Source organism: Salvelinus fontinalis, chromosome 1 (genome assembly GCF_029448725.1).
Source record: "Salvelinus fontinalis isolate EN_2023a chromosome 1, ASM2944872v1, whole genome shotgun sequence".
Classification (NCBI taxonomy): domain Eukaryota; kingdom Metazoa; phylum Chordata; class Actinopteri; order Salmoniformes; family Salmonidae; genus Salvelinus; species Salvelinus fontinalis.
The window spans coordinates 25,760,599-25,784,415 of NC_074665.1; the positions used below are offsets into that span (position 1 = coordinate 25,760,599).

Below are 23,817 nucleotides of genomic sequence, written 5' to 3' on the forward strand. Positions count from 1 at the left end.
GTTGTGCGGCCGGTTGGAGGTACTGCCAAATTCTCTAAAATGATGTTGGAGGCTTATGGTAGAGAAATTAACATTACATTTTCTAGCAACAGCTCTGGTGGACATTCCTGCAGTCAGCATGCCAAATGCGCACTCCCTCAAAACATCTGTATCATTGTGTTGTGTGTCAAAACTGCACATTTGAGTGGCTTTTTTATGTGTAATGATCAAGCTGTTTAATCAGATTCTTTATATACCACACCTGTCTGTCAGCTGGATGGATTATCTTGGCAAAAGAGAAATGCTCACTAACAGGGATGTAAACAAATGTGTGCACAACATTTTAGAGAAACAAGCTTTTTGTGCATATGGAACATTTCTGGGATGTTTTATTTCAGCTAATGAAACATGGGACCAACACTTTACATGTTGCGTTTATCAAATCAAATGTTATTTGTCATATGCGAAGAATTAAACAGGTGTAGTAGACCTTACAGTGAAATGCTTACTTACAAGCCCTTAACCAACAATGCAGTTTTAAGAAGAAAAAATATAGAAATATAACAAATAATTAAGGAGCAATAATAAAACAACTGTATTTTTTGCAGTGTAGATATGACATGCGCTAGTCCATATGAGGTTTTGTTGTCAGCAGGCTTTCATTACTTTTGCAGATTTTCACAACCCAGATACAGAAAAAAGATTGGGTAGCGCAGCTTGATTATTGCTTCTTGAACAATATCAGTTGTAGCCAATGCGATGACTAAAGTGTAAATCAGATTGAACGAAGGGTAGGTACATTATAATTGTGACACTATAACCCAGGGCTGGACACAGCTGTTTGTAGGGACGAGTGGGTTAATGCAAAATAGTTGTGTACAGTCTTGCGAGACGTTTTCGAGCGTTGTTCAGAGAACGTTCCCTATGAAACGTCATTTCCCCCTATCTAGCAATTGAAGATGGCTGCCGTGGTAGAAAGAGTCGAGGGAGGTTTTGGAGCCCTGGATTGCGACTCGGCGTTACCGAGATTGTCTACACCACCACCGGATCAACCACACCAGAACAACCCGCTTTTAGGACTTCCCATTGTGGCGATTGAGACGATTCTCAATTTCCTGTCTTACGACGAAATCAGTCTCCTACGCTTGGTGAGAGAAAACAAAAACAAACCATGAAGCAAATACCAATGCAGCGTCTGGCTAATCTAGCTCCTGCCAACGTTAGCTATTTAACGAAAGCTAGTAGTAGTAGTATTAGTAGTAGTACTAGTGTGTTTAACTTTCGATAAGTCACTGCTTATATGTTAAATGTGGATGTCTTTCCCACTTTTAATAATGGCTAAGGGTACCGACATATAGACAACTAGTTAAGCTAGTTTAGTTTATTTGCATCGTCTTTTATTTCAATTCCATTTCCAGTTGCTTTAGCCAGCTAGGGCCCTGTCCTGGCTGGAACTAATGACAAACATGTCAAATTCAAACAAACAAATGGCTGTTTTGTTTAAATCTCTACTTTTCTACCTAAGTAAATGCGTTATCTAGTTACTTAGTATGTTTGTCAAGATTTAGCAAAAAATCTGTGTAATTCTGAATGTCCACACTAAATTGGCTTGCTAAACATTCAAAGTTGGGTTTTATTTCTGCTTTCCACCAAGTACAGTAAGACTTCCCTTTAATTTACAGTGGTGCAATAGGCCAATTGACATCTAGATGTTTGTTTGTGTGTGTTGGGGAGGAGTAGTAGGCTATTTCAGCTCTACCTCAGCCCTTTTTGATCTGGCCATTGTAGAGTCCCAGTCGGCGTTAAATTGGAATTGACAGCATTATAGCAACATGAAATCTTATTCAAATCTGTTCGTATACACCCTCAGAAATGACACATACCTGACACGTGTTCACTTAGATATGGTAATTTGTACAATGTTTGCGAATTGTCTACTAAGGCATTTGTGAAAATGTTATCGTAATAATAGTGTGAAAGCGGCCATGTGTTTGGACAATTTAATAGACACTGCAGTAAATACAAACATCTGTCTCCTCCAGGACTGGAGTCTACGCAGACCGGTGCACCATAGCCAATCAGAGCTACAGTAGGTCTTTATGCAAACAAGAAATTGCCACAGGCCTGCCATCATTCACTTTGAACTGGTCTGTGTTTACAGGCAGTTGTAACAGCATGACTTTAGGTCAATAGAACAAATTCACCGAAAGCCACAAATACACCTGAATGGATTTCTGCAGATGTCAATACCACGAGTTCTTACGTTTGGTAATTTTGCAGTCCTATTGCTCAAACCATGAAAAGGTAGGCTCTCTCCCTCAATTATGCACAAGATCAACAACTAATGCTAGCCAGAGCAAGAAGCTTACTGACCCCGGTCATATTCAGCAGGTGTTGTGTAAATTCATCAGTTATTCTGCACTCTGGCACACAGATGAATGCTCTAAAATTGACATAGACAGCCAGAGTAAATTTGCCAACACAAGAGAGGCTAGCTGGATATAAGTTTCAAGTTCTTGCTAGCAAACCAAATGACCCCTGCGTCTTTAGCTGTGTATAGCCACCGAAAATTAGATATGAGGGGGGGGTCACTCAATGACATTCTCCTAGCAGCTAGCTAACGTTAGTCTATGTGTTTAAAGCTTGCTACATAAATGGGTAGCTAGCCTATTAGCCATGTTATGACTGACTTGTAATCATTACCCTTGCTAGTTTGATTGTAGTGACATTCCCAGCCTTAGTTACATTTGTCTGCGATATTGAGTTATTGAAACTGAAACGGTGCATCCTGAATGGAGGCAGCAAACAATGTACCAGGCCAGCTGTGATTTACAACCTAATAGCAATATTTTTGGGACTACCAAGAAATGAATTGGGGGAATTATATTAATCATGCATTGAACTGCATCCAACTATTCTACCAAAAATGCCTTAGTGTACGTCTTGGAATGTTGAGTCAAATAGAACCTGTTTATAAATTTGGTTTTGTAGCATCAACTGGGAGTTTTATATCGCTTTCATATCTGCAAAGTAGTTAAAAAGCTGCCAGTTCCACTTTCAGGGCAGCCAAAGTTCAGTCTACTGTAGGGATTCTTCAAAGGTCTTTCATTTAACAAAAGATGACAACATTTTCGTGCACATTTTATCATTGTTAGATGTAAAATTGCACGACTATCATCTCCTTGGCAAAACCGTCAAAATTAATGTCAGATTTCTTAAAAGAGTATGCAAGCACACTCGTTTTCCTAGCCTTTAGATAGGTCACTGCCCCGCACATCTGTGGGAACACAACCTGTGGTTACCTAGGTTCAAATGCAATTTTTCTTGTCTGCTTGGTTCAGTCATTACAAAACTACATTAAAGAAAAGTACATGTTTTAAGAGTACTTTAAAACATTGCATAAGGGCTTCCCTTATGCCCCTTTTCATGACTGCGAGCAGCCATGTGAGTGCTAGCTACTCAACATTAAGCTAGCCCAACTGCACTCAGATAGATGTAAATGTAAATACGGGACACTCCAATTAGTGTATGCTATGTATTCATTTATGGATGTCAATCATCCATTTCGTACAAAGTGTTAAATTGGAATTTGTGGTGGCTAACGCTAGTTGGGTTAGGGACAGGGTTAGTTAACATGCTAAAGTTGTCTGTGGTGAGATTCAAACATGCAGCCTTTTGGTTGCTAGATGTTTGTTATATGCTCACCCATCCGCCCTACTTTTATTGTTTTTTTTGCCTTAAGTTACCTGTCATGTATGTGTGTTTTAATGTTACATTTGATGTGTGTATATGATACATTTCCAACCATATCAAATGTAACATTAAACTCATTTGAGTGTCCCGGATTTACATTTACTATGTTACGTGTAGTCTGAGACCAGGTGGGCTAGCAAAGGCCAATGCAAATAAATAGATTATTCAGCTACACTCAGAGTGGTGTTAAAAACGGACTATACTAAACAAGTTAAGTCTTACCTGTGATGTTTGTATTTATTTCCGCACGCATTGCTACGCCTACGTGCAGCCTACTTAGACACCGGGTCCGCACATTTCCCACTCTCCCATGCTGAATAGCCTGAAGCCATATGGCTCTTCTCACATGCTCGATTTCCCTACATGGTTGTATTGCAGCATTTTTGACCTTGTTACATGTACATTGAACAGCAGCTTTTCGGCATGTTTTGTTATTTCTGTATAACAAAAAATCCATAACGAAGTTAGCTCTTTTCTTTTCCCCAATTTGAGGGCGTGGTCAAGGGGAATGGATTCTTAGTATGAGTATACTGAAGACAGTACAGTATGATGGGCAGAAACTGCTTCTCAAATAGAAATCCCCGATCACACTTGTAGCCGATGTCATGGCGACATTGGCTAGCTAGGCTCATGTGTAGACCTGATGACATGTTTCTAATGGTTGTCTTGCGCCGAACTGCACCTGTGCAGGCTGTGCACTCTTTCGACAGTTTTTAACGTGTCAGTATGTCACTTTCACCAGGTTAGAGTAATAACATTGGCTGGAATCTAGATGGACTTTTTCGATTTAGAATGAACTACTCATTGGGCTTGTTCAACATTGCACCCGACAGTGCAGGTGACTGCTGACTGATCTACAAATCACCTTGCGTCATAAATAACGACTCGTTATTTGTAAGTCAGTCACAATTTACTCATGATTCATCACGGTTTTGATGCTCTCGAACACGGACAGATTTCTCACACCTGGGTCTGTTTCGCAAGCATTCCCGGAAGTCTTGCGATGTTGTTTCTGGGTTTAGAAACTTTGTGGCCGTACCACCCTGCAGTGCAAACTGTCACTTTAGTTTGAGTATCACAGGCTGTATGTGTCATGCAAGGTAATGGAGAGGTTGGAGGAACGTTAAAAGACATGCTCCTCAACCATACCTTCCCGACTCTGTTCTTTTCCTAGGTATGCAAGCGCATGGACATGATCAATCAGCGCATGCTGAACCAAGGCTTCCTCAAGGTGGAGCGTTACCACAGCCTGTGCCAGAGGCAGGTTAAAGCCCAGCTTCCAAGGTCAGTCTCAACACCACTGGAGGGAATTCTATAGTATTTGATGTGTATGCTATTTGAATATACATGTTTTTGCTTGGTCTATGTCCAGTAGCAAATCAATGAGTAAAAGTTGGTCTATTGCAATTCAGGAAATTAAATCAGAAGTGCTTGAGCTCTGTAGGAACTAGGGCAGTCTTGTTCTTTCGACCAATTGATTGGTATACATCTTAAAATGTGTGTTTTTCCATATAAACACCATATTTTATAAATCAACTAAGCTCAACTGAGCTTGCTTTACTCATTTTGCTAATTAAAAAAAGCTAGCCGATATTAGACTAGCCACCTATTTATTTATTATTTTTTTTTAACCCTTTTTTCCTCCCCAATTTCTCCCCAACACTCTCCCCAATTTCGTGGTATCCAATTGGTAGTAGTTAGTCTTGTCTCATCGCTGCAACTCCCTTACGGACTCGGGAGAGGCGAAGGTCGAGAGCCATGCATCCTCCGAAACACAACCCAACCAAGCCGCACTGCTTCTTGACACAATGCACATCCAACCCGTAAGACCCAACCAAACCGCACTGCTTCTTGACACAATGCACATCCAACCCGGAAGCAAGCCGCACCAATTTGTTTGTCGGAGGAAATCCCTGGTGACCTGGTCGGCGTGCACTGCGCCCGGCCCGCCACAGGAGTCGCTAGTTCACGATGAGACAAGGATATCCCTGCCGGCCAAACCCTCCCTAACCCGGACGACCCTGGGCCAATTGTGTGTCGCCCCATGGACCTCCCGGTCGCGGCCGGCTGCGACAGAGCCTGGGCTCGAACCCAGAATCCAGAATTTGGTACAGCTAAGTGATTTAAGTGGTCTAAGGCACAGCGATGCAGTGCCTTAGACCACTGCGCCACCCGGGAGGCCCCTTAGCCAGCTATTTTAAATGTCCATTTGTGTTTTCTCTTAGTGAATTCAATTGTTGAATCATGTTTTGTTTCATTTTCAAGTAACTAGCTGCAGGCTTAAAAATATTCCCTCATACAGTGCCAGTCAAGTTTGGACACCTACTCATTTGAGGGATTTTCATTAATTTTACTGTTTTCTACATTGTAGAATAACAGTGAAGACAACTATGAAATGACACTTGGAATCATGTGTTAAACAAATCAAAATATATTTAAATTTTAGTTTCTTCAAAGTAGCCACCTTTTGCCTTGATCACAGCTTTGCACACTCTTGGCATTCTCACAACCAGCTTCATGAGGAAGTCACCTGGAATGCATTTCAATTAACAGGTGTGCCTTGTTAATTTGTGGAATTTCTTTCCTCAATGCGTTTGAGCCAATCAGTTGTGTTGTGACAAGGTAGGGGTGGTATACAGAAAATAGCCCTATTTGGTAAAAGACCAAGTCCATATTATGGCAAGAACAGCTCAAATAAGCAAAGCGAAATGACAGACCATCATTACTTTAAGACATGCAGGTCAGTCAATCCGGAACATTTCAAGAACTTTCAAAGTTTCTTCAAGTGCAGTTGCCTAAACCATCAAGCTCTATGATCAAACCGGCTCGTGAGGACCGCCACAGGAAAGGAAGACCCAGAGTTACCTCTGCTGCAGAGGGTAAGTTCATTTGGCTTGACTGCCTCTGAAATTGCAGGCCAAATAAATGCTTCACAGAGTTCAAGTAACAGACCCATCTCAACATCAACTGTTCAGAGGAGACTGCATGAATCAGGCCTTCATGGTTGAATTGCTGCAAAAAACTCCTACTAAAGGACACCAATAAGAAGACGACTTGCTTGGGCCAAGAAACACGAGCAATGGACATTAGACCGGTGGAAATCTGTCCTTTTGGTCAAAATTTGAGATTTTTGTCGTGTCTTTGAGACAGAGTTGGTGAACAGATGATCTCCGCATGTTTGCGCTTAGTGGAACTATCATTTGTTTTTCAACAAACAATGACTCAACACACCTCCAGGCTGTATAAGGGTTATTTGACCAAGAAGGAGTGATGGAGTGCTGCATCAGATGACCTGGCCTCCACAATCACCCCACCTCAACTCAATTGAGATGGTTTGGGATGAGTTGGAGCGCAGAGTAAAGGAAAAGCACCAACAAGTGCTCAGCTTATGTGGGAACTCCTTCAACACTGTTGGAAAAGCATTCCAGGTGAAGCTGGTTGAGAGAATGCCAAGAGTGTGCAAAGGGTGGCTACTTTGAAGAATCTAAAATATATTTTAACACTTGGTTACTACATGATTCCATTTGTTATTTCATAGTTTTGATGTCTTAGCTATTCTACAATGTAGAAAATAGTAAAAAATAAAGAAAAACCTTTGAATAAGTAGGTGTCAACTTTTGACTGGGACTGTAGTTTGCATAGAAACCTAAATAAAAGCATGTAGATGGAAATATGCTAGAATGGAGGTTTAAAAATGAAATGGTGAGTAGCACTTGGTTGATCTCTGGAACTGAATAGATCAAGTGAAAGAAGAATTATTATAGTGTTTTTGTTTGCTCATACAGGAGCAATAAAGGCGGAGTTCACAAAAAATAAATTGGTAACGGCCAATGTTTCGCATTCATTGGTCGGCACGAGAGAAGCTCGCTCTGTAAAATTCCAAACGGTCTAAACCATTCGCTTTCGAGAGGCTTGTCCGGATCGGCCTTGAACCAATTAGACGTCTGTTTGGACCGTTCTGGACCAGCCTTGATTTGGCCCCAACTTTGATGTCCATGTTAGGTTCAGATTTGGTGCGGTCGGATCGGCCTTGATTTGTAGGCTAAATTTTTTGTAGTTCTGTCTTTTGAGCTGTTAATGCTCTGTATTATGTCATGTTTTGTGGACACCAGGAAGAGTAGCTGCTGCTTTTGCAACATCTAATGGGATCCTAATAAAATACCAAATTTCAATGTCTACGGATGTAGATTTTTGGTCTGGAATAAATCTGAACCAATCAGACGTCCATGATTTTGACTGGACCGGCCTTGATTTGGTCCAAAAATAGACGTCTATAAGAGACTTAGTTTCTGAATGAAAGTTGAATATAACTTCAATGTCTGGGGACATAGGGATTTTAGACAACTTTTCAACATGTTTGATTACTGGGTCTACTCTAGATTTGTGGGTTATAGGAGAGCATCAATTTATTTGCCTTGCCTAGGGTATCAAGATGGCCAATTTAATATAATGCAGCTTTGGATTTTACCCCAGTCTCGAAAGCGAATGGTTTGGAATATTATGGAGAGCTTTTCTTGTGCCGACCAACATTACATAATACAGAACATTTAATAGACAATAGCTCAAGGACAGCACTACATCAATAAAAACTCAATTTAAAAAAAGGTGCCTACAAATCAACGCTGATCAGACCGCACCAAATCTGCATTTAACATGGACATCAAAGTTGGGGCCAAATCAAGGCTGGACTGGACCAAACAGACGTCTATGATTTGGTTTAACGCTGGTCCCAACTGCACAAAAATACAATGGGACCAAAAACAATACGTCCAAAAAATGTTGGCATCGGTCCATGCTTACTGGGGTGTGGCCTACAGTGTCTGCTGCAATGGAATTTTAGAAATGCCCATCCATGTGGCAGCCCTACTGTTTGTAAAATAGGCAGTTTCATTGACTTTATTAGTCCTGATTCCTGTGACTAATCAATTTGCCTATTTGAGCTCTGAATATCAGCTACTTAACTTTATCAGGAGTTATCCTGAGACTATTTGCAATGTGTTTACAGAGTGGGAAATGCATATCACAGGTTCGGCATCAGCACTCGCCTAAAAATACCATATTCCACTGGTTAAGGTTTAGTTTCTTAATTTGACAATTTTTAAAAAACAAGCACACACCTTGAAAAAGCCATACATGCACATGTATAAAATCATTGAGGATAACACACAATAAAGACTTATTTCCATTGTGGTCCTCTTGAGACAAGATCGAACACAGTATGGCAGTGAAATAATAAAGCAAAAACAGAAGAACAACTATCTCATCATTCCAGTTACATCATAGGGGTTATTCATATGGGCATAGAAGACATCAAACATATTTTTACTTTATTTTTGAAGCTGCCCAGAGAGGATGCTGTTTTTATGGGCAGAGGCATCTCATTCCATTCTGAGGCTCCAGTATACAAGAAAGTACCTTCCCAGCATTACTCCTGAACCTGTGTAAGCACACATCAGCATCACCTGATCTGGTGCTGTGATTGGGTGCATCCCTAACACAAGGAAAGTAATCATTTAGATATCTGGGTGCAGGACCATAAATACTCCTGTAAACCAAACCTAGTCAAATCTTGAACACCCTAGCCTCATCAGGCAGCCAGTTTAGTTCCTGAAAGCAGCTCCTGCATATGTGAGTACGTGGACTCACCTTCAATACTACCATGATCAGCTTATTCTGGGCTATCTGGCGCTTCCCATTCATAAGTTTAGATAAGCCCCCAAACCAGGAAGTACTAGCATAGTCAAAATGGCATTAAATGAGGGCAGTAGCTAGCACTTTCATGGAGTCCTTATCAAGCAGCTTGGACTATCTAGCCAAAAACTTAGTCCTGGCATTAACCTTCCCTAGCACCTTATTGGCCATGCTCACACCTCCCAAGCTTCCATCTAGGATACATCCCAAGTAGCGAACAGAGGTTTTAGTAGTCAGCACCTCACCCCCCAACTCCACTCTGATTTCAGACGACCTACACAATTATCTAGGTCTAGATCCAAAAATAATTGCTTCAGTTTTCCCTAAGTGCAGAGATAGCTTATTATCTCTAAGCCATTTGCTAATGCAAGCCAAGAGATTGTTACTGTTTTGGGGCATAATTATGTGAGGTTTTGATGTTGGTGTGTCTTGGTCAGTTAAGCTTTGACAATGTTGCCCTCGTTAATCTGCCGCCGTAGGTGAACTCCTAATCCTGCCTAATGTGCTAAATTCCATGCTTTCTAAATATAAATATTGACATGGTGCTAGCTCAACAAATTAAGTTAATCAATGGATGTGAGTGATTTCTGACTTTTAAAAAAGACAAATCAAATTTCCCACACCCCTAATCTGATTGTCGGGTGGAGCTCAGTCTGCCCAATGGCTCAAGTGCCCACACACACAACATTGACAGACGCGCGCACACTAGCAGAGGGCTACTCGGCATAAAGTCCTCTGACAGATCCAGCTCAGAGGCCCAGCTTCTGAGATCCCCCTCAGCAGCAGATATTAATTAAATTAAATGGAAAATCATCTTTATTGACACTTTTTTAAATATATATATCAATTTGTGCCCCTACTCAAAATGAATCACTTTAAACTAAAACGTATTGGAACGTTGCAATTCTAGAGCGAATCGTTCATGGAAGGAGGTCCATGTTTTCTTTGTTACAATAAGAAAGATGCATTGTGGATAATTAGATTAAATGAATAATTTGACCATAAACTTGTGCATGACTAGCCTAAAATTATAGCCTACTCACCCCAGTGTCAGCAGCACCACCAGTGCATTACAAAAGTGATTTACCTCATGCCTCGAGGCAATTTTTTTCTATGGCTATACTTTTATTCCAAACCATTCAGCAACTTCACTTTTTGATGATCCCTCAAGTTTGCATTCAATCGTGATAATGTTACTTGTATCATAAAGTTCTGCCATCTTGTCCAATGTATATATTTGGTGTGCTTAGGCCTCCCGAGTGGCGCAGTGGTCTAACATACTGCATCGCAGTGCTAGCTGTGCCACTAGAGCTTCTGGGTACGAATCCAGGCTCTGGGCATGCTGACACGGTTGCCAGGTATATGGCATTTCCTCTAACCCATTGGTGCAGCTGGCTTCCAGGTTAAGTGGGCATTGTGTCAAGAAGCAGCGCGGCTTGATTGGTTTGTGTTTCAGAGGGCGCACGTCTCTCGACCTGCGCCTTTCATGAGTCCGTACGGGAGTTGCAGCGATGAGACAAGACTGTAATTGGAAATTGGAAACCATGAAATTGGGGATAAAATATATTTTGTGCTTTGTCTGGTGGCAGGCGGGAGTCGGAGCGGAGGAACCACTCACTGGCCCGTCACGCTGACATCCTGGCTGCTGTAGAAACGCGCCTCTCGCTACTCAACATGACCTTCATGAAATATGTGGACTCCAGTCTTTGCTGCTTCATCCCTGGCAAGGTGCCTAGATTCATCTTCTTTAACCTACCACCCACTAACGACCTGCCACATCTGTACATTAGATGCTAATTTCTTTTTTTTATGGTGTTCTTTTACATTGACTAACTTTAGAGCTTCTCACGTTTGGCCACAAGATGGCACTCCTGTTCTTAGATTAACTATAGTTTAGAAACATTATTTGATTAAATGATCAAAGCATCATTTTTTAAGGGGCAGACCAGTTCCATCCCAAAATGAACATGCTAGCTACTTCCATTAACTTGGATAGTCTTGGCCTCAACAACATTACACACACACACCAGGATCACATTCTTAACATTCTAAGCCCAAGCGTACAATTTATTCTAAGCTTAAGGTTCCCGGCATGTGACTGTGTCTTTCCCTGAGGTGATTGATGAGATCTACCGTGTGCTGCGCTATGTGAACTCTACACGTGCGCCCCAGCGGGCTCATGAGGTGCTGCAAGAGCTGCGGGACATCTCTTCCATGGCCATGGAGTACTTTGATGAGAAGATCGTCCCCATCCTGAAAAAGAGGCTTCCCGGGGCTGACCTGTCAGGGCGCCTCATCGGATCTGCGCCAGGTAATGGACAACTACACTGATCTTTCTATGGCCAATAAAGATTCTACAGATGGCCATGTTACTTAATATGAATACAATTTAACATGACGATATTTATTGTTCAACTTCGCTACCCATTTAAGATTGAACCTAAGATCATCACCCTCCCTATTCTCTCTGCCTACCCCAGTGGCTGGCCCCTCCACCTCCCTGACCACCATGTCCCTGCTGGCCAAGAACACACCGTCACGCTCTGAGATGACCAAGGTGCAGCAGCAGGTAAAGGTGAACGGGGCGTCTATGACGGTGCTGCGGCGGGAGAATCAGGAGGTGCGCGTCAAGCAGCTGGAGCAGCAAAAGCAGCTGCAGGACCAGGAGCAGAAGCTGCTGGAGCAGACTCAGGTTATCGGGGAGCAGAACGCCCGGCTGGCTGAGCTGGAGCACAAGCTCAGGGAACTGATGGACAGTGCGGTGGAGGGAGGTTCCAGGCCGGCCGTAGCCGCCTCCACCACAGCAGCTTCTTCCTCGACGGGCTCTTCTGCCGTCGCCACGGCATCCAGTGCCATGGCCGCAGCGGTGGAGACGGTGGGTAGCCCGCTCTTGAAACGCACCAGGAAGAGCTCAGACCTCCCGCGCCAGTCCAAACGCCTGCGCAGCAAGAAATAGGACACAATGTTTTTTGTTTTGCCTGATTGCACATCCCACCATGTCCTGTGACATTTATTTTAATTTTCATTGTTTGGAATGTCTTTAGGAGAGGGGGGTCATGGTAAAGGAGTCCGGAGTTGCTCTGTTTCCCCTTGCGTTGAATTCCCTTTGTCATATCCTTTTCAAATTCCTACAGAAACTACACCATGGACATGTTTATGCTGATTTGGCCAGCATATTTGGGCTAGAGTGCCAGTAGTCTCCACAGTTTAACCACTGACTCTTAAAGCCACTAAGAATTTGCACACTAGTTGACAAGGTTAGGGTTAGTTTGAAAAGTCAAACACCAATTTTGGTGTTCACTCTTTCTTGTCCATCAACAAAAGTCAATCCACATTAGGTTGTTGGCTCCTAGTTGGGAGAGAGTCTTTGCAGTGAGGCAAGAAGTAATGAGAGCTTTCTAATATGCATCGCTTAACTACTGAAGAGGTTGACTTTGGTTGGTTAAAAATGCATTTGAAATATTGGCTAGACGAGACCACTCAGGATAAAGGATGTTTAAATTCTGGCTTTGAGACAATTTTGTTCTAATTGATGCGAATAACACTTAGTTTTAAGATGTCATTTTCTTATTGTTCTGTCTGTTGGCCAGGTGGGATTGCTTGAAAAATATCCTTGCGCAATATTCTTCATTTTCTGAGAAGGGCTAAATTTAAAGTATTTGATTCCTGCATCGAGAGGATTATATCCCAAATGTGGCGTAATAAAATTAAAGGTTAGTCTCTTATTTCCAAAAAATAGAAATTTGTTTATTTTAGCCAGGTCCTGGAAGATAACACATCTTCATGAAAAGGACAGTTTGAGGGTTCCTGTTGTAATGAACAGTGTTCAGCTAGCATTAGTGAAATGACACAATTGATTTTAAATGCATTTCTGTGTTCCACATGAAGATGCAGTCTGGCACTCCCATGTTGCGTTGAAGACAGGCAGGCTAATGTGGCTATTTATCATGTAGCCAAGGACGCGTCTAAAGCCATGGTGCCTGGGGAACTTAAGGGAGTCTTTACATTGAGCAATGGAAGGACAGCTATAGGATCCTACTAAAGACTTATAGTTTTCAGAGATCAATCATTTCTGAAAATAGTTCTCGGACACCATGAAATCTTCCTTCAGGGCTAGAGTATTTCTGCTCCACTGTTATCTATAAGTTTTGCCAATGCTTGTCATTGATCAAATACTAATCTGTGTAAAATGGGATTTATATGCAGTCAAGTATCTGCTGTTTTTGGGGAAGATTAATCAAGCTTTATCGAAGAGGTAGAAATGACCCTCTGTATTGATTGACCAGACTGGTAATTCTGAGGTCAAAGGTAAATTTGCCAATTAGAAAATGTCTCCACTCCAGGGTATTTAGTCAGTTGTCATCTAGACCTACTGATCTTATTGTTACGCTGTCTTTGTACACAGTTTAGTCCCATGTAACACAAAGTTCATCTGTTCAAGAAATATTCAGATTTACCAAATGACTGTTGTGCAACTACAGTAGTCTTGTCTACCAATGTAAGACCTACTGAAGATACATTGTGGAAGGCGTTCTACTAAAAGTGACAAGGTTTTTAAGTCTTAGGATTCTCCCTGATTTGCTATAAACACTCTTGGACAACAGCACCCTTCCCATTTCAAGATCTCAGCACACAGTTCTCTTTTCAGCTTGAGCCCATAATGCGGCTGGAAATGTAAGAATGACCTCAACTACTTGTGGCATGAAATCTCTGTGTGGCATACTGGGAAACGCAGTTCACAACTGAGTGGACTCAAGCGTGTATTCTAAACGGACTGGGCAGGGCAGGAAACAATGTTATCTAGTGGCTTAATGTGAGACTGCAGTTTAGAAATGAGTGTACTGTAAACTTCATGTACTTAAAGTGTAGATTGTGGATTATAATGTATGTATAAGAGTGTAAATCGGCCAAACTGTATGGGTTGCGCACTTTACCGTTACAAGTACAAATGACGCATTAAAAGATGTTAACATATTGAGATATCGGTGTGTGTTTGAATAGTTTTGCATAACTTTTTTTTTTTTACTGTAAAATTTGACAAGTGACCAAGCCTGATCCATATGTGGAACATGTGACCTATTCTTCCAGTATGGCTCCTCCTATCCAAAACCTTTTCATAAAAGGTAGCTGTAGTATGAGATCTCGTATCAGGCCTTTTACTTGATGTATTGGTCTGGCTTGTTTCCATTCCACGTCTGATCAGATATTATCTACAGGTACTAAACTCTTACCTGGGTAGTCCTGCACCATATATGCCATGCTCTGAAAATGAGTTAGAACCCCACACACAAGCACACTGCAACACGTGGAACTCAAGTCATTACTGTACCCTCCCTCCCAACAGTGACTCATCCGAACTTCAGAACAGTTTCATCAATACAAAAGACTGCATGAAAGGAGACGTCTGTCCTGCTGTGGGTATGATTGAGGAACAATTTCACAAAACTTGAAATGCCTTGGCTGATTTATGTATTTATTGTTTAACAAATTAGCTTTCATAATACATACTTTGCCTGTATTAGAATGCCAATGTTTAACCTTTTTACTGTAGCTGATAAGTGGATTGTTTCAAGATGACACTGTCTTCTGCACTTTGCAATTTTAAACTCTGCTGTGCAACTACTATAGAGCCTGGTGTAACAGCGACATAGATTAATTTACATGCCAGAGCAAGTTCCTGTTACAGAATTGGAAGGAATTTACATTGCGATAAGAAACGATGCTGTATGTTGGTTTAGTAACCCTGTAGGTATTTGCTTACCGGTATCTTAATTATATTTGTATCACATGTATCCTCAGTTTCCTTTTGGATAAAACAGGAAATGTTGCTTCCACACTGCAAAAGTGAGTCCTTCGATGGCAGACTGGATTACATCCGGAAGAAGAACATGATCATTAAGAACAGCAGCTAGCCACTGCAGTGCATATTTTTGTTTTTATGTTCACTTACAGTGGAGAGAACAAGTATTTGATACACTGCCGATTTTGCAGGTTTTCCTACTTACAAAGCATGTAGAGGTCTGTCATTTTTATCATAGGTACACTCAGGGGCGAAAATCTGAGATCAACCTTGGAGGGGACAATTACATTAAATTTTCTCAAGAGCAATTCCTGAGGGGGACACCAAAAGTAGTGCTGTAACACATAGCATACGTTGTTAAATGTATATTGAGGAACCATAATTCCTACAACTGGATAATTGATAGGTACAGTAGTTAACTGAAGGGTTTTCCCAACTTGTTCAAATGTTTAAATCATTATAATTCTACTACTAATAATTATAGCAGTGCTCCTTACCAGTCCAGTATGTATGCAGGTATTCGTACTTACAACCAGCAATATCAAGAAAGGTCAGTAGGTGACAATGGTACTGTACACTGTATGGGTGTAGTTTTCATAAATACAATGAACATGGTGTGATCACATCTAAAAGAATCTCCATTGAGAACCATCACAAAGTTGGTCTCCGTATTGAATTGACCTTTTAATTTGACTTTTTCTGATACATTTATATAGTCATTAAATATGTGCACCTGGCCTGAGTCTACAATATCTTTGCAAGAACAAAAAGCTTAAAATAAGTACAGTTCTAAAAGCAAAATAACTACTTCAATGAAAAACCCAAATAAATCAAACAAAATATCCTTCAGTGTCTCAACTCTTCAAACAGCAGCTATGGACAAGTATGTCGCACAAAGTATGCCATTTTAAATAAAATAACATGAAATAAATCATTTGTAAGTGTACTGAAAACTACTAAACAAAAGAACAACTATCAATTACACCATGGGTTCTCAAACAGGGGTCCATGGACTAATTGCAAGGGGTCCGTGAAATAAAAAAGTGTAATGAATGTAGTCAGTACCACAAGGTTTCCAGTAAGTTTACATATAATATAGAGGGGGTAGAGGTCCCTGAGGACCGCTCAAAACCTTGCCTGCCTTGCCTCAAAATATGCAGGGGTTCCAGTACCCCAAAAAGGTTGAGAACCACTGCTATACACACTACTGAACAAAAGAACCGAGCATATGTTTGCGGGTTTCCTCAACAACACATCAGTTGGCACTTTCGCAATGCCCTCGCCTGTTGTCTCCGACACCCTGTATAGCCCAATAAACTCCTCGTGAGGGACACGGTCATGGTCAACACAACGCAGACAGACATTCTCCTGTTCAGCACCAGAGACATCTTGAGTACCATCAACAATTAATGAAAATTGTACAATCGGAAGAGACCTAATCTCAGCTGCAATGCCTCGAATGACTATTGGCCATGATGTTCAGAATTTCATTCTGTGCTTTTGGGCCTGTGTACATTGTGGTACGCTCTGTTAACCACTTCAGTAAAATGGGATCATCCTCTTCTGCCCTAAGTTTCAAAATCTGGTATAAATTCCCACTGTCATCCGTGTGGCCTCTAAAGGCTTGTCCCTGTCTTACTACATGCCGCACCGAACTAACAATTTTCATCAAGCAATGCCTTGCGTCATCCTGCTGTTTACCCCACGCGCTGGACATAACTGGACACTGATTGGATTTAGCTGGTGTGCTGTTACAATTACAAAGTGGCGGTGGGTTTGGCAATTTTGATGTGCTGTGAATTTTTCAATGCCTTTTCTCCAGTTCCTAAATCCTGCACTAATGAAGGCAGCATCAGCTCTTTGGCCAAAAGATGGCTGGCTTGAAAACCCTTGGCTACAGTGAAAACACAACACTCCTTTTATTGATGGATTATAATGTAGCCAGGGGAAATCGCGAAACCATCTCTCTTGAAACGTCAACACTCTGTTGGCAAGAGTTTGCGGTTCTATAAATTGTGGGTGTGGCTGATATGGTTTTGTGCCATCACTGTGGTAACTGGACAATGCTGTGCCACTGTCCCCTATACTGGTGCTGCTGGCAACAAGGGTGACACTTGGTCCTGCCGTGGCTGTGACACTGTCCTCTGAAGTCTCTCTCCCTGGCTCTTTCCCTTTCACCACCCTAACTGACTCAGTCTGTCTCCTAGAAAATAAATAAGGTGTTTGCCGTACTCCTAACTACCGGTACCCAAAACTACACAATTAATCACAACAGCAATACCATTGCCGTAAACAAATCTTAGTTTAGTCACCAGTTTAAGTTGAGAGTGGGGGTATCCATGGCATTTTCCAATTATGTCCCTATTTTACAAGTCAAAAAAATTGAGAACCTTTCATAATGTTGCCAAACAAAGACTCAACAAACTTACCTGAGACTCCCTGTCTGCCAATCTGTCCCTGCATATCTGTCCCCAACTCTGCTGTCTGTGTGCCATCTGTTGCCTGCTCTGCCTAATGACATCATTGTGAAACATTTCCATTAGCATTTCACTTCTTTCTTATGAACATTTTATCAACTAGTCTTTGAGATATTAGGATACTAGAGTTCTTACTATGCGTTTTGGTGTACTGACAAATACTCTGATGTCCGTCTTCTTACTTTTTTCTGCCATTTTTCTACCTGGCTGGCCTGCTGGCCTAGCTGCACACACACACATTTACACAACACATGCTGCAACCTTTTGTAATTTAAATAGTTTGTTTCATATTGGCTGGCTTCCAACAATAGCTGAATTTGTAAAGCTAGCGAGCACCAATTCCGTTTCTGTGTGTTTGCTATAATCTTTGCTACCTGGTTAAATAAAGGTGAAATAAAATAAAATAAAAAAAGTTCACTAGCGACAATTTATCTTTTGCAACGAGACCATTATATATATTTAAGACAATGGTAGAAGAGAGTGTAGTTCTGTTCTGTTCAGTTTGGACTTCAGTTTATTGCTAACCTTATCACAGGGACGTCGAAGCACTACAGCTGCATGCTGATCTTGGAATAAACTGACGATAGCAAAGATTCCATCTTTGACGACGCCACATAAATGGAATAGGTACTAGCTAGCTTGATAGTTAATGTTTGCTTTAGTTTGCGCGCTAGCTCTGCAAATTCCCCTAGTGTGTGAACCCTGCCAACATAAAAATAAATAAATAACATTGCTATGGACCTGCTATGGATTGACTGGATTAACCTCACGTCAGTTACGTACATGTCCCTTTCGGACAGTAGATATGAACTCTCTATTACCTTGCCAGCTAAAGAACTGGCAGTGGATCAAACCATTGTGCGGCAAAGGGCGGGGGGGGTCGCAATCTTTTGAAATTTAAATGCGCTATTAAGTGTCTATAATTGGCACAAGTGCTTTCATTGCGTATTATTAATATTATTGAAATTACATAGTTATGTTTACAGTGATATATTGGGGGGGACAAATCATATTTTTCCCAAGATGGGGGGGTCATGTCCCCCCCGTCCCCCCTGGGATTTCCGCCTATGGGTACACTTCAACTGTGAGAGACGGAATCTAAAACAAAAATCCAGAAAATCACATTGTATGATTTTTAAGTAATTAATTTGCATTTTATTGCATGACATAAGTATTTGATACATCAGAAAAGCAGAACTTAATATTTGGTACAGAAACCTTTGTTTGCAATTTTTGCAAAAAAAATACAGAGATCATACGTTTCCTGTAGTTCTTGACCAGGTTTGCACACACTGCAGCAGGGATTTTGGCCCACTCCTCCATACAGACCTTCTCCAGCTCCTTCAGGTTTCGGGGCTGTCGCTGGGCAATACGGACTTTCAGCTCCCTCCAAAGATTTTCTATTGGGTTCAGGTCTGGAGACTGGCTAGGCCACTCCAGGACCTTCAGATGCTTCTTACGGAGCCACTCCTTAGTTGCCCTGGTTGTGTTTCGGGTCGTTGTCATGCTGGAAGACCCAGCCACGACCCATCTTCAATGCTCTTACTGAGGGAAGGAGGTTGTTGGCCAAGATCTCGCGATACATGGCCCCATCCATCCTCCCCTCAATATGGTGCAGTCGTCCTGTCCCCTTTGCAGAAAAGCATCCCCAAAGAATGATGTTTCCACCTCCATGCTTCACGGTTGGGATGGTGTTCTTGGGGTTGTACTCATCCTTCCTCCTCCAAACACGGCGAGTGGAGTTTAGACCAAAAAGCTCTATTTTTGTCTCATCAGACCACATGACCTTCTCCCATTCCTCCTCTGGATCATCCAGATGGTCATTGTCAAACTTCAGACGGGCCTGGACATGCGCTGGCTTGAGCAGGGGGACCTTGTGTGCGCTGCAGGATTTTAATCCATGACGGCGTAGTGTGTTACTAATGGTTTTCTTTGAGACTGTGGTCCCAGCTCTCTTCAGGTCATTGACCAGGTCCTGCCATGTACTTCTTACTGGTAGTAGGTGATCAAATAATTATGTCCTGCAATAAAATGCTAATTAATTACTTAAAAATCATACAATGTGATTTTCTGGATTTTTGTTTTAGATTCCATCTCTCACAGTGGAAGTGTACCTATGATAAATTACAGACCTCTACATGCAATGTAAGTAGGAAAACCTGCAAAATCGGCAGTGTATCAAATACTTGTTCTCCCCACTCCCCATGCTGTGAGCATTTTGTGAATTCATCATTCTGTATTTACTTGCGCTAGGATTAAACATTTGTATGGACCACTATTCAATTGTTGTAATAAAAAATAAAATGCTATTGCCACCATTTTAGCGTACTTTAAATGTTCAATGCAGCCTACAAAATATATATTTATGATTTCTGGCTAACAAAGTACCTTACTGTGATTGTTTTCAATTAAAATGCCCAAAAAATAGCTTCTTGGCAACGGGCTATTTCTCAAGCAAATAATTTAGCTAGGACTGTCTGAGTGAGGAGGGGAAATTTGCTGTTAGACCGCAATAGTAATGACACTAACTTCGTTGGACAAAGCCAATGGGGAAATTAATGAAGTTTTTGTATGGTTTTTGGCTAAACGGTAAAAATAAAGTCTGTAGTAAACAGGCTTAGATCTTATACATTTGTTCTGAGATAATCATCAGCTAACATCACTTGTGAATTTTGAAGCATTTATGTAGTCAGAAAATTACAAAAATGCTTCATAATTAATAAAGGTCATGTTAACTGACTGATTTTATAACAATATATAAGATCTAAGCCTGTTTTAACCTCAGACCTTATTTTTCCAATAGAAATGGCTGAACGAACTAGAGGTAAGTAATTTCTGTTTATTAGGACTACAAACTGGCGAGGTCTATTGGCAGAGGTTCGGAACTTAAAATCAAATCAAAGTTATTGATTTCGTACACAGTTTGGCGGGTGTTATAAACAGCTGCAGGAAAATGCTTATGTTACTAGCTCCTAACAATGCAGTAAAATGTCAAACCAGAAATCAAGAACGGCAAGACTAATCTGATTATCAACCCAAATAGCATTGTAGCAGTAATCAAATGCAATCTATACGTATTAGAGTGAGCCATGTCAAGAATAAATATGCAGTGTGTATAAACAGTGTAACTAAAATACAATGTACAGTAGTAGAAATATTATGAGCTACATTAGGGATACAGTATTTAAATACACCGTGTGAAACGGGAAGTGATCATTGGTTAAATGTCTCTATAGCATGGGACAGCAGTGTTGGTTGTGTGTGTGTGTGTGTTCGTTAGTGTGAGGTGTGTGTGTGATAGCTTGTGTGAATGTTTGAGTGAGTGAGTGTTCATCACCTGGTACATGGCTAGTGATGGCTGTTCAACCGTCTGATGGCCTGGTAATAGAAGCAGTTGTTTAGTCTCGGTCTTGGCACTGATGCACCTGTACTGACTCCATCTGTCGGACAGTAGCCAAGTGAAATGTCTGTGGCTCGGATGACTGAGGTCCTTAATGATCTTCATGGCCTTCCTTTGACACCAGGTGCTGTAGGAACTTGAAACTTCTGACCCTATCCACTGTGGCCCTGTCAATGAGGAAGGGGGCATGCTCTCTTCTGTCTCCTGTAGTCCACGATAAACTCCTTTGTTTTGTTGACATTGAGGGAGAGGTTCTTTTCCTGGAACCATTTTGCCAGGGCTCTAACCTCCTCACTGTAGGCTGTCTCGTCGTTGTTAGTAATCAGGCCTACCACTAGCACTCAGATCCACAAAGTTCTACAGCTGCACCATCAACAGCATCTTGACTGGCTGCATCACAGCTTGGTATAGAAAATGTACTGCCCTCGACCGCAAAGCGCTACAGAAGGTGGTGTGTACAGCCCAGTCACTGGAGCCAAGCTCCCAGCCATCCAGGACCACAATATCAGGCAGTGACAGAGAAAGACTCCAGCCACCCAAGCCATAGACTGTTCCGTCCGGCAAAAACGGTACCAGAGCATCGGCTTTCGGAACAAAAGGCTCCAAGACAGCTTCTACCCACAAGAAATAAGATGGCTAAATAGCCATAAGATTCCAAATAGGTAATTAAATGGACTATCTGCACTGACCCTATCTTGCACTGACTCGATGCACACTCACAAGACTATACACTGTGCTCATACTCCTTGACTTATTCCACATTTTGTTGTGTTACAGCCTGAATTCAAAATTGATTAAATATATATTTTTCTCACCCATCACCCATACCTATTGTTCACCTAATACCTTTTTTCGGCACTATTGGTTAGAGCCTGTAAGTAAGCATTTCACTGTAAGGTCTACACCTGTTGTATTCGGCGCACGTGACAAATAAACGTTGATTTGATCTACACACAATACCCCTTAATGACAAAGTGAAAACATGTTTCTAGAAATTTTAGCAAATATATTGAAAATGAAATACAGAAATATTGCAGTTACCGAGTTGCGCAGCGGTCTAAGAAACTGCATCTCAGTGAAAGAGGTGTCACTACAGTCCCTGGTTCAAATCCAGGCTGTATCTCATCCAACCGCAATTGGGAGTCCCATAGGGCAGCGCACAATTGGCCCAGCATCGTCTGGGTTTGGCCGGGATAGGCCGTAATTGTAAATAAGAATTTGTTCTGAACTGACTTGCCTAAATTAAATAAATAAAAATGACCAATGTACATTGACCCCTGAGTCAATACTTTGTAGAAGCACCTCTGTCAGCAATTACAGCTGTGAGTTTTTCTAGGTACGTCTAAGCATTTTCCATACCTGGATTGTGCAACATTAGCCCATTAGTCTTTTCAAAATTCTTCAAGATCTGTCAAATTGGTTGTTGATCATTGCTAGACAAACATTTTCAAGTCTTATCATAGATGTTCAAGTATATTCAAGTCAAAACTGTAACTCGGCCACTGTAACTCGGTAACTCGGTCTTCTTGGTAAGCATCTCCAGTGTAGATTTGGCCTTATGTTTTAGGTTATTGTCCTGCTGAAAGATTAATTCATCTCCCACTGTCTTGCCATATTTTTTGCAGTAATACTTTAGTGCCTTGTTGCAAACAGGATGCATGTTTTGGAATATTTTATTCTGTACAGGGTTCCTTCTTTTCACTCTTTAATTTGGTTAGTATTGTGGAGTAACTACCTTGTTGATCCACCCTCAGTTTTATCCTATCACAGCCATTAAACTCTGTAATTTTTTTTAAGTCACCATTGGCCTCATGGTGAAATCCCTGAGCAGTTTCCTTCAAATCGACAACTGAGTTAGGAATGACTCCTGTATATTTTTAGTGACTGGGTGCATTGATACACCATCCAAAGTGTAATTAATAACTTCACCATGCTCAAATGAATATGGAATGTCTGCATATTTATTTTTTATCCATCTACCAATCAGTGCTCTTCTTTGCGAGGCATTGGAAAACCTCCATGGTCTTTGTGGTTGAATCTGTGTTTGAAATTCACTGCTCGACTGAGGTCCATTACAGATAATTGTATATGTGTGGTACAGAGGTGAGGTAGTTATTCAAAAATCCTGTTAAACACTAGTTTTGCACACAGTGAGTCGATGTAACTTATTGTGACTTGTTAAGCAAATGTTTTGAAATTATTTAGGCGTGCCATAACAAAGGAGTTGAATACTTATTGACTCAAGACATTTCAGCTTTTCATTTTTTATTCATTTGTAAAAACATAATTCCACTTGGACATTGTGCGTAAGCCATTGACATCGATAAGGGATCATATCTTTCATCTGTCTGTCATGGAAAGAGCAGGTGTTTTTCATGTTTTGTATACTCAGTGTATACACACACATACATGTATTTAAACTCGGCAAGAAAAGAAACCTCCCTTTTTCAGGACCTTGTCTTAAAAAGATCATTTGTAAAAATCCAAATAACTTCACAGATCTTCGTTGTAAAGGGTTTAAACACTAATTCCCATGCTTGTTCAATGAACCATAAACAATTAATGAACATGCACCTGTGGAACGGTCGTTAAGACACTAACAGCTTACAGACGGTAGGCAATTAAGGTCACAGTTATGAAAACTTAGGACACTAAAGAGGCCTTTCTACTGACTCTGAAAAACACCAAAAGAAAGATGCCCAGGGTCCTTGCTCATC

At 41.2% G+C, this 23,817-nt stretch overlaps 1 protein-coding gene across 3 annotated transcripts; it reads left to right on the forward strand.

The window, feature by feature from the left end:
* Nucleotides 1-899: 899 nt before the first annotated feature.
* On the forward strand, nucleotides 900-14,403 carry LOC129851212 (F-box only protein 28-like). Of its 3 annotated transcripts, XM_055917620.1 has the most exons (6): nucleotides 1,038-1,127; nucleotides 2,022-2,068; nucleotides 4,907-5,016; nucleotides 11,013-11,151; nucleotides 11,539-11,734; nucleotides 11,904-14,403. In XM_055917620.1, exons 3-6 carry the CDS (start codon nucleotides 4,919-4,921, stop codon nucleotides 12,377-12,379), a joined length of 909 nt encoding a protein of 302 aa, XP_055773595.1. In that variant the 5' UTR covers nucleotides 1,038-1,127; nucleotides 2,022-2,068; nucleotides 4,907-4,918; the 3' UTR covers nucleotides 12,380-14,403. The 3 variants fall into 3 exon arrangements, with proteins under 3 accessions (XP_055773577.1, XP_055773595.1, XP_055773586.1); XM_055917602.1 differs by lacking the exon at nucleotides 2,022-2,068 and having other exon boundaries at nucleotides 900-1,127; XM_055917611.1 differs by lacking the exons at nucleotides 1,038-1,127; nucleotides 2,022-2,068 and adding an exon at nucleotides 2,081-2,283.
* Nucleotides 14,404-23,817: the final 9,414 nt, after the last annotated feature.

Bases quoted from the DNA above. Each gene is read 5' to 3' on its own strand.
- LOC129851212 (XM_055917602.1), top strand. From the start codon at position 939: ATGGCTGCCGTGGTAGAAAGAGTCGAGGGAGGTTTTGGAGCCCTGGAT. The intron at 5,017-11,012 runs GTCAGTCTCAAC...GTCTGGTGGCAG, and splicing joins GTTAAAGCCCAGCTTCCAAG to GCGGGAGTCGGAGCGGAGGA. The intron at 11,152-11,538 runs GTGCCTAGATTC...TCTTTCCCTGAG, and splicing joins GCTGCTTCATCCCTGGCAAG to GTGATTGATGAGATCTACCG.